This window comes from Dendroctonus ponderosae, unplaced genomic scaffold (genome assembly GCF_020466585.1).
Source record: "Dendroctonus ponderosae isolate FM_Combo_2020 unplaced genomic scaffold, Dpon_F_20191213v2 Dpon_F_20191213_3, whole genome shotgun sequence".
NCBI lineage: Eukaryota > Metazoa > Arthropoda > Insecta > Coleoptera > Curculionidae > Dendroctonus > Dendroctonus ponderosae.
Genome location: NW_026018508.1, coordinates 12,591,759 through 12,605,308, shown reverse-complemented (window position 1 = coordinate 12,605,308; position 13,550 = coordinate 12,591,759). Strand labels below are relative to the sequence as shown.

The 13,550-nt window shown below is 36.9% G+C and overlaps 2 protein-coding genes across 2 annotated transcripts in view; both read left to right on the top strand.

Moving 5' to 3' along the window:
• Positions 1-4,094, top strand: part of LOC109537522 (cyclic nucleotide-gated cation channel beta-1) — a 7,449-nt gene extending 3,355 nt beyond the window's left edge. The window contains exons 4-13 of the mRNA XM_019904297.2: positions 147-375; positions 428-628; positions 683-917; positions 974-1,126; positions 1,180-1,371; positions 1,429-1,610; positions 2,119-2,282; positions 3,225-3,438; positions 3,494-3,737; positions 3,907-4,094. Coding sequence (XP_019759856.2) covers positions 147-375; positions 428-628; positions 683-917; positions 974-1,126; positions 1,180-1,371; positions 1,429-1,610; positions 2,119-2,282; positions 3,225-3,438; positions 3,494-3,737; positions 3,907-4,001 — 1,909 coding nt within the window. The 3' untranslated portion in view covers positions 4,002-4,094. The remainder of the gene's footprint in view (positions 1-146; positions 376-427; positions 629-682; positions 918-973; positions 1,127-1,179; positions 1,372-1,428; positions 1,611-2,118; positions 2,283-3,224; positions 3,439-3,493; positions 3,738-3,906) is intronic.
• A 3,786-nt stretch (positions 4,095-7,880) lies between these two features.
• LOC109537268 (outer dynein arm-docking complex subunit 4) lies at positions 7,881-11,681 on the top strand. Its single transcript, XM_048664836.1, has 2 exons — positions 7,881-8,024; positions 10,980-11,681. Exons 1-2 carry the CDS (start codon positions 7,884-7,886, stop codon positions 11,559-11,561), a joined length of 723 nt encoding a protein of 240 aa, XP_048520793.1. The 5' UTR covers positions 7,881-7,883; the 3' UTR covers positions 11,562-11,681.
• Positions 11,682-13,550: the final 1,869 nt, after the last annotated feature.

Genomic DNA, 13,550 nt, shown 5'->3' with positions numbered 1-13,550 from the left:
CGTTCAAGCTCCATTGTTTGTTAGTTGCTCTCCTTAAGCCGCGAAAATGCGGTGGAAAAATAAAAAAAATCAAAAAACATAGACAGACATGGAAAAAACTGACTAAACTCAATCAATTAAGCTACTTTTTTAATGCTGCCTTCTAGTTCATCTGCCGATATAGAAGGACCCACCACTCCAGTGAATCCCCATCCAAGGCTCAGTGTTTCGTTTTCCGATAAATACTTCAATGATGACGATGAGCCGGAGTTTAAAATAACAGCCGCAGGATGTTTGGGTCGATGCTTAAACCACATCCAGATTATTGATCCGAATGGAAAAACTTACGTAGCCTGGATGTGTATTGTTACTTTGACTTTACTGTATAATGCCTGGGTGAGTGCCTGTATTAAGAACCTGGAAAATACTGAATTCTGTTACTGAACAGGTGATTCCTCTAAGATCAACATTCCCTTACCAAACACCGCAGAATCGGCCCTATTGGATGGCCTTCGACTATCTATCGGACGCAATTTACATAATTGATATGGTCCTGATTCAGCCCAGAGTCAAATATTTGAACGAAGGCTTCTGGGTGACTGAGCGAATGTTGCTCACGCAAAACTACATCAAGAACAAACATTTTAAGGTAATTGAAGACGTGCTTTCAGTGGCATTTGATTAAGTTTTGAGGCCATTTCAGCTGGACGTTCTTTCGCTGATTCCTTTGGACTTTTTCTATTTACTGGTCGGCCCAGAGTTGGTCATTTTGCGCCTTCCGCGCCTATTCAAAACGCACACTTTTTGGGAATTCTTCAGCTTAGTGGACCGAAGACTGGCCAATCCGTACACAATACGCATCACAAAGACTTTTCTCTGCATGATGTATTTGATTCACCTTAACGCCTGTGCGTATTATGCTTTCTCCATATTCGAAGGTAAGTGAATGGGGCCCAATTGAAACCCGCAAAACACACGAGTTTTTCTTCCAAAGGCATTGGAAGCAATAGTTTTGTCTTCAGCGGCGAAGGCAACGCCTACATCAAGTGCTTTTACTTCGCCACTAAAACTGCAACTTCCATCGGCAAAAACCCCAAACCATCCCAGGAGCTCGAGTACATCTTCATGACCTTTTCCTGGCTCATGGGTAACTTTTGACGTGATCAACTCCCATTTAACTTTCCTATTTTTTCGCAACAGGCGTGTTTGTCTTTGCGCTTCTCATCGGGCAAATCAGAGACATAATTTCGACAGCAACCCGATCGAAAACGGAGTATCGGAAATTGGTGGATGAAACTCTGGAGTACATGAGGCGAATGAATCTCCCACAGGAAATGCAAAGGAGAGTGCAGCTTTGGTTCAATTACACTTGGGAGACGCAACACACTTTGGGCAAGTTGAAGCGCCCGGAACTAATCAAGTCGATTTCGAACCGCTTTTGAACTACAGATGAAAACAACATCATGGACTGTTTGCCGCACAAAATGAAAACCGACATTGCAATCAATGTTCACATTAATACGCTAAACAAGGTGAAGCTGTTTGCTGATTGCGATGAGGCGCTCAGAAGGGAATTGGTGCTGGAGCTGAAGAGTGTGATTTATTTACCGGGGGATATCATATGCAAAAAGGTAGGAAACAGACAATTTCACTGCTAAATACGAGCAGCAGATGGCCGTATTTCTTAACAAGGGTTCCACTTCTTAAGGAAAGCAATACATAGGAATGCTCAAAATAAAACGGTGTAAAAAGAACGCAGAAACTGAAAGAAACAGAAAGCAAACAAGGATTAAGCAAAATTGACACTATCCACTCATGAYGCAAAATTCAGGGGCAATTTTTGAAAGTCCTAGAAGRACCTCATGAGGTCTTGAAGACCTTTAAAGCAAGACTCTTCGGATGTCTTTACTCTCGCAAAARTTGCTCCGGAGCAATTWGACTTCATTTTTATCTCGATTTTMTTCCTTTTATACTGAAGAATTTCTGAAGTACTGAAATACAGTACTGAAAAATCTAGTACTGTACTTCGTTTATACTGAAAAATTGAGTATTTTTTSTAATTATCAATTTTTTTRAATTCTTYGTCACTTTTTGCCTTMATATTGTAAAAACTTCAATATATTCAGTGGATATTTTCAGGGCGATATTGGAACCGAAATGTACATTATTCAATCTGGAAAAGTGCAGGTAATTGGTGGCAAAAATGGAACCGAAGTTTTAGCAACACTATCTGAAGGTAGTGTTTTYGGAGAAATCAGTTTGCTCGGCATACCGGGAATGAACAGACGAACCGCAGATGTCAGGTAGTGTTTAATATTTAGTTYAGTCTTTTTTACAGKGTTTGTAAGCTTATATTTAACAGAAAACTGACAAAGTCTATTTCGATCGAACTTAAAACAAGCTGATTTACTGTGAGATTMGCGAAAAAGTGACAATAAAACCGAGCAAGCTGGAACAAACAAATTGAAATGGTATGAAAYAGTCTTCMATATGCACMATARAKCGGGAGTTAAARCCTTTATTTGATAAAAATAAAGRAGAAGYAYGACAGATAAGAAGTTACTCAGAAAATAAATAAATAAGATGCAACTGAAGAAAAAACTAAATGATTACCAAAGAGAATRAAAAAACGCAACTAATAAACTCCCAGTGGAAAAATACTAGAATGCRMTTAGGCTTAAAAATCAGCCAGGAAGTMGTAAAGTGACAGCAAACGAAAAAAGTAGTTGAAACAACATTGTCATTTAGAGAATGAAAACTCAAGTAGAAAAGGCATTTATCAAGTTAAAAAGTGAACAAGASGCACGATTTTTAACAGAGAAAAGCRAAATAAAGAGAGTATAGAAGRCAAATAATGTACAAAAGAACGAACTATAAGTAATTATTTATGTTACTSTTGCAACATAAATYAAGACGAGAAATCAATTTTTGTTGAAACGGTTTGACGGAAAGTAATAAAATAACGCCASAAATRAACAATGAGAAATATAAAAATGCCCCCAAAAAAGTTTTAAAATCAGCTGAATGTTTTTRCCAATATTAAGTAAAATAGTGAAAAAAGTCCTTTTGAMAAAATTGAAAAGACAGAAGAAAACAACAAAACTATTTGAATACAGTGAGAACAGCTATTTGATAAATCGATGAAAACACATAAGGAACAAAAAMTGACAAAAAATCGTATTTGCGCYCGATATCCTCTAGTWTACTGTCACATTATTGAATATAATTATTGATTATAATTTTAGATCTTATGGATATTCAAATCTGTTCGTACTGGATAAAGCCTCACTAAACCAAGCTCTGTCCCATTATCCTGAAGCTCAAGAATTGCTCAACAAAAAAGCGAAAATGCTCATGAAAAAGAACGCAGCCATGGAAAAGAAGAATAATGCGATGATTGTGATTAAAAATCCCACGTCGCCCGAGAAGCATGCAAAACTGCTGGAAACAGTTTTACAGGTGGTTGTTTTAAATATTTTTCCTCATATTTCTTTACTTGAGGGGTTTTTGTTAGGTTTTGCCTCCAGATTCCGAAACCAATCGCCTATTGCGATATGGAAGCCGTCAAGGGCCAAAAAGCCGACCGGAGAATGAGAAATTCAAGTACCGGAACAGCTTGCCGACGATAAAAAACTATCAGAGTCCGGAGGCAGGAAATTTGAGTCAACAGAGTTTCAAAACAGATGATATTGAAACGGAAAGTTCGGAGTCTGAGGAATCGGAAGAAGAAACGCAAATAACTAGGCATACAACTTTAAGTTAGTCAACTAGCACAATTATTTTTTGAGAATTACTTTGAAAGCTCAACTGAATACTGGAATCGGCAAAAAATGAATTGTTTGTTAAATTAATTTTAATTATTTCCAGTATTCGGTCAAAAAATAAAACGTGCGCTAATACTCACAAACGTTTTTCTTGCTATTCTAGAATGCCTGAAAACCGATAAAAACCTGCATGCTTTTGACGAACGACATACTAATAAAATTGTTAAGTTCGATGTAGTTTTTGAGGATACTGTTTAGGTGCATGATGAAAGCGAAGAGCGAGCATGCTATTTTTGCATTTGTAGGGACATAATGTTGGGAAAATTCCTTACTTAATAAATTAAATTTCTTTAAATAAGGTTGTTTTAATCTAAAAAAATGCACCTTCCAACTGAAGCACTCAAGAAATTGAAACCAAATTGTAAAAAATTACTCAAAACATTAAGACATGATGGCCCTGAAAAGGAAATTAGTAAAAGTGGTTATGTAAAAGCATCTTCTACCAGTTAAAGTAACCCCCTTTCTGAATCCTAAAGCCCCGATCTTTAGCATTTGAATTAACTTGTATAAACATTGCCTTCGGCGCTTTCCTTTCCTCTTTCTTGCTTTCGAAATTTTCAAGCGCTCCGAATTAATTTAATTAGGGAAACTTTACGAACTGCTAATGCTAATTGGGGAGAATTCTCGTCGGGAAATTTCTATCTAATAAGAACTATTTTCAACTTTGCTCAGTGCTAATTTCCAGCTCGTTCGACGGGTCAAAATTGGATTCATTTTCGTTTCATTTATGTTCTAGTTTCATATTTTAGGAGCGGCAGTGTTGGAAATTGTATTTCCAAGAGAAAGATCATAGTTTCTTAATTAACTAGAGTTCGTCAAGTTCAGGCTATCGACTGTAAAACTTATAAGCGCACGATAGTTTTTCAAGAAAACATGGTGTTTCTACAAGTTTTTCTTCCGATCTTAGATAATTTATTGGTTGCACTGTGGGCCATTGCTTTTCTTTTTCGGATGTCGCTCTCACTTGAACCTGTTTTAGCAATAGATTATTGTACAACGCTTCAAGTCAAGTATTCAAGTTGATAGTTAATTTGATTATGATTATCACGACTGCAAAACTGCTTTCCAATTAATCAAAGAGATTATTAGCGCACCAAAATTAAATTGATGAGCCTTCCAGACTTATTTTGTCCTTGCTATTGTGCAACAGCAAACAAAGACCTTTTTCACCGATAGCTAAAGCGGCAGCCATAAATAATTGAGAAGTTTTCCATTTATTTAGCGACAAATTGGGAATTGGACCGAAGGCATAATTCGATGAACATAAAACTGGTGGAAATCGCGTGTTTGCAACCAGGATGGTAAAGACAATTATGTCGCAGAACACGCAAATTTCGTATTAGTGATTAACGTGGAATTTGCTTTTGGCATTTGTGGATCAGATCGATGGTATAGATGGTGGGCAAACTTAATGGCGTTCACTTGATCGGATCTGAGAGCGCAAATTATAACTAAGCCCCAATGGAAAATGTCGCTTGAAAAGAAGCTAATTTTCACGAAAACTCACACAATGTAAAGTTGCAACAATTTGAAACTCAGGCAAAAGAATCATTTAGTAGATCGAAGGTCGATCACGTTCAAACACCCAAAATACATCAATTATATCCAACTGCTGAATAGCCTTTAATTAACTATCGCTACCCTTGAACGTCTAGGAGGTGAACTGAACAAATAGTCTTTAATTTTGGGGCGACAACCTGTATGATTAACCCTGAAGACTGAGGCTCAGCTTTAACTGCCACCCCGCTTTCCACGACTGTTTTCCGCAATCAGTTTGCCACAATCCGCCGCCAATCCATGGATTAAGTTTCCATTCCAATTCCAATTTTAATCAATTGCATGTGCGGTTTTTTCAGGAAATAAAAAAAAAACAAGTAAGTAAGCTTCTATTTATAGATGGTAGACGTGAGTGGTTTCGCAATTTGCAAATTGTTTTTATTAGGAGAATGGAGGAGGATTCAATTTTTTTCAAAAATTTTCCAAGTGCATAATTTTTTTTTGGCTTAGTTGAAGAGTAAATATTTGACAATACGAACAGATTTTGATATTTTGGGTTTTCAACTCGTTCAAAACACACCAATTGTTCAGCCTAAAATTTGGAACTTTTGGCAATGAACTAAAATTCAATTAATTGCTAGTTTTTCAATAAACCTGCGCTTTTTTAACTTTAGCACTGGCTTCCGCTGGCACAATCACGCGGTTTGCATCACAAATTTTTAATCCAAAATCGTTCTTTTTTGCTAACTGCTTCCAACCTTACCAATAAACATGATGCCAATTTATTCTCAATAATCGAGTTTATAAATATCACAGAAACGCATTTAGCCGCCTTTTACCATTCATCAATATCCACTATATTTTCGATATCAATTTAAAATCGAGTATCGAATAAAGTTGCAGGTTTCGCCTGTGTAAATCAAACGACCATTTGGATTCGCTGCTTTAAAAGGTTGAATACAGCGCCGGAAGGAAAATTTCCGCTATTATAACAAAAATGCTTTTAGTCTTAGTATTTTTGACATGTTCACGCTTGTTTCGTTACAATTGAATACTGAAAATAGAAATTTGCAAAAATGCTCAAACACAGAACGTCATAGAAAAATATCTTTAAAATATCCACCTAAAATTGATCGTTGAATTGAAACCTTCAGCTCTACCGCCTCTAAACTTAATGAAAATGCTCAAATTGTTCTGCCAGATGCTCCGGAAAAATCCACATTAAACCTCTGGATGTTCCATTCAATAAAGTAGAACCCAAAAAGAAAACTAATGCAAGTGATATCGCCGATATTCAAACGAATTACAATTTTCATTGAGAAAGTTTAAACGCTAAAAAGACCCTTTTAGCGATTTCTTGAAAAGAGTTAACGACGCTCTCAATTAAGTTTCGAATCAGAACTCTAAAGAAAATCGCTGAATCAGTTCAGCAACATTAACCGGAAAAACTCCATGCACTAATAGCGGGGTTCAATGCCAAGTTTCTCTGTCGAAAATACGCGAAATTCGACTTTTTCCATTCGATGTTCCATTTCCGGGAAGCAAATTATATTTTGTTGGGTATCAAGCAAGTTCAATGGAAAAAATAATAAACAGCTTATAACATCGACGGTTTGATGATCAACGATAACAATGGATAAACGGTTATTGACCTGATTAGATTCGAGAGGAAAATTGATATTTTGTTTTAAGCTTAGGTATATTGTTCTATACAAATAAACGTATGGAGTTGGCAGCCAAAAACGATTTTTGCGTAAAATCGCCGAGTTAAAATCTGCCACAAAAACATTGGTCCAAGTAAAAAGACCCACATAATGGAGGCGATTTACTCATGAAAAATATTTAAGCCAGAGCATAAACTTAAAATCGGTATTCTGAAGGGAAGAAACAACGCTAAATTTGCCAGCAGCAGTAAATTCTTCAATTTACCGAAACTAGGATGCATTTCCTTAGAGTTTTCTTGCAACTTTACGGCCTGAAACCTATGCAAACGAAATAAATGTTAAAACCTATGCTGCATTTTTCACAAGTTCAAAAAGCATTTTCACCCTTGCAATATGTGCCTTATTTTCGCCCTGAAAAGATTCCGACTGTATATTTATGCGACTTAATGCATTTTTCAGGATGTTATGTACTCGCTGCAATTCGCCCTGCAAATAATTCAAACGAAGCGAACGTTGCGGTTTGCCAGAAAATCGTTTTCCATTATAATTTATTGCGATTACATGCACACAACTATATAACAGAGGGATTTGAACACGAAATAGATACCAAATATTGGTCTGAATGCCGATTTAAATCATTTGGTCGATGATAGTGAAAAGTTTCACTTCAAGCCAATTTGTGAAAACTCTTCATTTGCATTAATCTTTGTGCATGTTCGGTAATTGATAGTCAATTTATTAGCCAAAAACTTCTTGGAAACTTTCCTTTGATCCTCCTGAGTCCAGTGTAGTAATGGATAAGCCAGAAAAAATAATTTTATTTTAATCGTATCTATAGTAAATCGTATCTATCTTAATAGGCATCGGGCATAGGCAAAAGTTAAAGTTGTTTTTAAATTGTTTCCAGATAAAAATTGCAATGGGCGACGGCAGGAAAAGGCTGAGAACAGAGTTCGTGAAAAGAGCGGGGCTGAAGAAAGAGTCGAAGTTATGGCAGGAAGAAGCAAACAGTCACTTGAAAGCAGGCAATCTTCCAAAGAGTTTATACTGCTTTGATAAGGTAAGATAGTGGATTAAAAACAAAATCGTTTTAAACTAGTGAAAGAAAATTAACTGGTATTTACAGCGGTTTTTTGAGCTTTTATTTAAAATTTTGAGTTTTAATTACTATTTAACTATGTAATTTAACTTCTTCTATAAGCAGTCACGGTATCCACATAAAGAATTCGCTTATTTAGGATTTTTTTATAAATTAATAAATTCAGGTATTATTACAATGGTGTCGTGTTACAATAAAGTCGGCACTTAATATAATTCATTTTGCTTCCTTTGTGCTGTTCTTTTCAAAATATGCCTTATTGCCACATAAAAAATTACAAATTTTGTGGACAATTTTTCCCATTTTGATCCCATTTTTACGCCTGTTTTGTCCGTCGCTTACCGTTTGAAGTTCCTCTCTCCACATTTCCTTATTTACTGAAATCTCTTGAAAACCTTTGAATGACTACAGTTCGCTTCAGTTTCTGCTTTTAAAATGAATATTTATATTTTCGTCTTGCTGCATTTCGATTTCAATTCGCACAGGTTTTAGTTTTTTTCAAAAATCGTATCTGGTTTACACTCCATCGTTGTACGTTTACACTTCTTAATATTTTGTTTGTTGCAATTAGTTGCGAAAGTTTTTGTCTTCTGCCAACAGAAACTTTTCGTTTTTTTTGTACACCAGGTCTCAGCCTTTCTTCGCATCAATCTTCAGCCACTTATATTAGAACCAATTAAAATATACAAATTTAATAAAACATAACTTAAAATACTATTTTTTTCTGTTGATCTAATGAATAATCACAATGCATTCTGGCAAAACCAGATTTTTTGAAAATCCAGATTCGCTTGAAAATGGCGCAAAACTTCACTTGGGCAAATTATCGAACAATTTATGTTCAACTTTGGCTGGCCCATGTCAAGATCTGAAGTTGTGAAATTTTCAGCAGAGCTTAAAGAGCAGCTGACACAAATAACGGTCGTGTGCTGCTCCTTAACTATTTAAAATCCAAGAAAGGACCCATTTAAATTTAATGTCGCCGCCTGGTCGCAAAATATGCTATCCTGAAATATTTAAATGATTTTCTCTCACTGAACGTGACGAACAGGACACATTTAATGTCACAGCTTCCAACATTTTGCTTATGCTTTATGCATACGACCAAGGAGCTGTTTTAGATTTATTTACGGAAATGTTTAAATATTTACGTAGAATTTCCATTTCGATGCTTCAAACAGATATGAACATTCGGCTTGGGGAACATTTTCCGGAGGCAGATTTAATTCGACCTGAAAGATTAAACGTTTAAAATAAATCGATACTGAAGATTGTTGCTGAACAAAAACGGAGCTGCGACTTCATTGATCACACCTTGGGGGCCTTGCCATGGCAACGACCACCATAAGTGTTAGCTTCAGCACCTCCTCAAGAACACTCTAAAACTATTGCGGCTAATTTCTCAATTTCAAGTCGAATAAACCGACTATTCTATTGGTCTTTGTGCAGTGGCAGTCGGAAATTAGTAAATCGACATCGGGCCAGCTCTAAAAATACCCCATAATCGCAATTTAAAATCGCGAAAGTTTAAAATGGAAATTTGACGATTCCGCGAGATAACGCAAACCGATTGTGCCATAAAAGGAAGGTGTGTTTTAGTGCAGGGTCGTGATTTTCCGACACATTTGCTTGCTTTGGAGCATACGAGGACACTTTAGGTACGTGACAAATTTCGGTTTCTTTTAAACACCAATCCAGGGCGCTTTCAGGGCGCAGAGGCATGGAGAATGGCAGATCCAAAGCCGACAAACGGCTCAGTATCACAAGGGAAGCAGAACTTCTGCACAGCTTTGTTCGCATTAATGTGAAAGACGAAATGATTGATGAGAGCAAAAGGCCTGATGATGCAAAGGGTGAAACGCCCGGTGAAGGTGAGAAACGAATTCGGCAGGCTCCGATGTCTGCTGAAACTAGCACTCGATTATCCAAGGAAATTACTGAGGAAGGTAGTAGAAGAAAAGGTAAGAAGGACTGAAAATAATACAGTTAGCTTGAGAGTACAAAGATTGGCTTTTGACATGTTGATGAAAAAACTGATGTCGGAAAAATGCTTCTCTGAAACTCAGACATGAAGCGAGTAAGCAAAAATTTTGCGCTCCTGGATAACATTTTTTAAAGAAATTATTCTGTCGTTTTCGTGACAATTTCACCCTTGATTCATGGGGATTTATGTTCTTTGTTTCAAACAGAAAGAGTTTTGTGGGGAAAAAACTGTTGAAAAATTAAAAAATAAATGTTACTCGTTTGAATTATTATATAGGTACACGATATACTAAATGTCCTTTTTGTTATTTAAACACACTTAAACGAGTATTAACAAAAATCCGCAAAACCCCCATTTTCGGCAATTTTCAATCAAAATCAGCTTGTGCAACTCCCAAATTGCTTAAAGCTCACTTAAAAAAGGGCAACTTAATTAACACACTGATTGCAGGAAAAAAGAAGCGCAGAAAAACAGCCCAGCGCCAACAGGAGATTTACTGCGACAAAGATCGGGCGGCTGCAGTGAATTTGGGGTCGAAAGACATAAAACAGTCGCTGAGAATCAAAAGGAAGCAGGACCGGTCAAAGAATTTGCAAATTCCCGAAGAGGCCGAACCCAGCACGTTTCTGGCTTTGGGAAATTACGGCATGTGCCGAGGAGATTTGGCGATTGCCATTGATTTTATGTCAAAGGTGCAGAATCGAATAATTTCGTTTTTTTCACTCGGAAATAGCAAACACATTTTTATACTTTTCACATTTTTACGCTCGTTTGATTGACCAAGCAAAAAATCCTGTAGTAAACCCGAAAGAAATAAAGCAATATCTACCAGTAACGTCTACACCAACGAAATAATCCCGATATTAAATCCCACTGAACCTTCAATAATTCTGGGTAAATATCAAATAAGAACGTCGGCTTATCTGTTCCAGGCTCTGGAGCTCAATCCGGCGGAAAAGAATTCCCTAGTTGCCAGAAGCAAGTGCTATATCTTATTAGGCCAACCGGAAAATGCGTTAAAAGACGCCGAGACTGCTCTTCACGTAGATAAAACTTTCATAAAGGCAATTTATCAGAAAGCAGAAGCGTTGTACTATTTGGGCGACTTTGAGCACAGTTTGATGTTTTATCACAGAGGATTGCACATTCGGCCCGACCATCAAGGGTTCAAGCTCGGCGTGCAGAAGAGCCAGAAAGCCATTGAAAATGCCATCGGCGCCTTTATGCTAAAGGGCTCTTCTTCCAAAGGAACCAGTTCCAAACATTCGAGCAATCGAGTCAGCCCGACTTCATTTTCAGGCCAGAGCCGATCCAGAAGCTCCAAACCAAGCAGGCTCTTAAGGGAGTTGGCTGCCGATAAGGATTATCTGGACGATTTGATCAACAATCCGGATATTAAGTGCAAGTTTAAGGAAAGCGACGACACTATTGAGAAATGCGTCAAGGAAACTGTGGATTATTTGAATGCAAGGCAGGAGTTTTGGAGGCAGCAGCTTCCGAAGCACTTGAAGTAGCTTGGAGGATTGAGAATTATTGCAGATAAAGCGTGCGATGAAAGATGAGTGCTAGCGCAAATCAAGAAAAAATAGCTCAATTAATTATTTTGTTGCAGGCATAATAAATCGACTAAAGTAAACCAAAGTATTTTTCCTTTTCTGTATTTTTTAACTGTATTTTGCATTATTTTTAGTTTTCTAGTCGTCTATAACAAAAAATAGACACTTGGGGAGCGTAAAATTGTTCCATTAAATAATCCCTGCAGTGGCAGAACTCAGAACTGAAACGTTATATGCAACAAAAGTAAAACATTGGAAACTCGCTCTTGGAAAATTTGTCTATCGAAGCTGCAGGAAATGAAAGTTTCCAGCTTCTGCCTTCAAAAGTTCAATTGCAATTGCGCGTTTGAAAATTAATTCAAACATGGAAACTTTCGCTCTCGCGCCTTTTGACCCAATATGAACTTCAGCCCATGTTTGCAAAATGTTTAACAGTAGAAAAGTGCAATCAATAAAGGAAAGTTTGCGGCGTGAGATTGATATATTTTTTTTGGTTACTGGATGAACAATTTTCGACTTTCTTCAATGATAGATACAACGAAAAGCTCTTACTTTTAAGAGACAGTTTTTCATTTACCCAAATCGAATTGTCTTTCCTGTCGGCCCTTATGCAAGCTAATATCGGACAGTTTCTTTATAGCTAGCCATAGGCAAGGGATTTATTTTTGGGGGAAATCTAATTAGTATTCCCGTAGCCAAATTACGCTTAATAAAATCCAACAAGCGCAATTTCCCTTAAATTTCTAATTTAGTCGTGCTGTCCGCTGTGAAAAATGCTGTCCAGTTGCTCTAAGCACTCGTAAGTACTTAAATAGCTTATAAGTAGACATAAAATAAATATGCATGTGTATGACCCAGAATACCGACAACTGGACGTAAAGCAACATCATGTGTTGTACCTGTAAAACGCCTAGCTGCTATTATCTATAGTTCAGCGTAATGAGCTTTCTACCGTGCCAAATTAATATGTTTGAACATATTTAATATCATGTAATGCCTTTGAATTTCAGTTATGTTTAGATTTTAATGTCAATATTAGGAAAAGAAAGCTGGCATGTAATTGGTGGGTGTAACTTGGCCGGGGGCCCATTCTGCCACAGGTACAAGAAAAGCAGTTTTTAACACGTTTTTTGTAATTTTGTCGACGTTTTTGCGGTTATTTCATGCGTTCATTTAGTCAAACAAAGAGATTAGCAGACAGCAGTCCAAGAAACATTTAGTAGAGTTTAGTCGAGCCTTTCAGGAGCGACACTGACCTAAATGCAAAAAATCTTCCAAACTCCACTCGACCAAAAACACATTTTCCAACTCTCAACCATTTGCTGCAATAGAATTATTTGGAAGATTTCCTAAACCTAATCAAGAAATATAGTCGGGACACTTTAGCAATCCGACCAAGATAAACAATATATCCATTATGTGGGCTTTTTGCCTGGAACAGGCTTTTCCCATTTTTACATCCAACCATTCGGAATTCACTCGGACAAATCCCGAGGGAAAACAGGGAAAAGTTTTACATTTGCCAAGGTGCTCGTGTGGCTAAATCCGTTTCTCAAATAGGATTTCGAAAATGTCCGTGCCAGTCGCTTATTTTGCTATTCGAAAGCTGAATTTTCCTCTGGATTAATGTGCCAGACGGCTGCGAACGTCTGATGTGAATCTATTTGAATTTGACACATTTAAAATGGGTTTTTAACTCTAAACGAAAAGCTCAAATAAAACTGAAGTAGGTTATTCAAATTTTTATCAAAATAAACAAAACTCGTGCCAAAAGCTTTGAAACTTAAACGGCGTATCAAAACAAAATTGAATGGATTTCCAAACATTCGTGTGTTATACTTTTGAAGTAATTATTAATCAAATTAAAACTCAATCGAGACTAACAACAGTTGAATGTAGAATTTGTAGATCTTGAATTGCGTGCGCCTCGACCACTTGACGATTCGC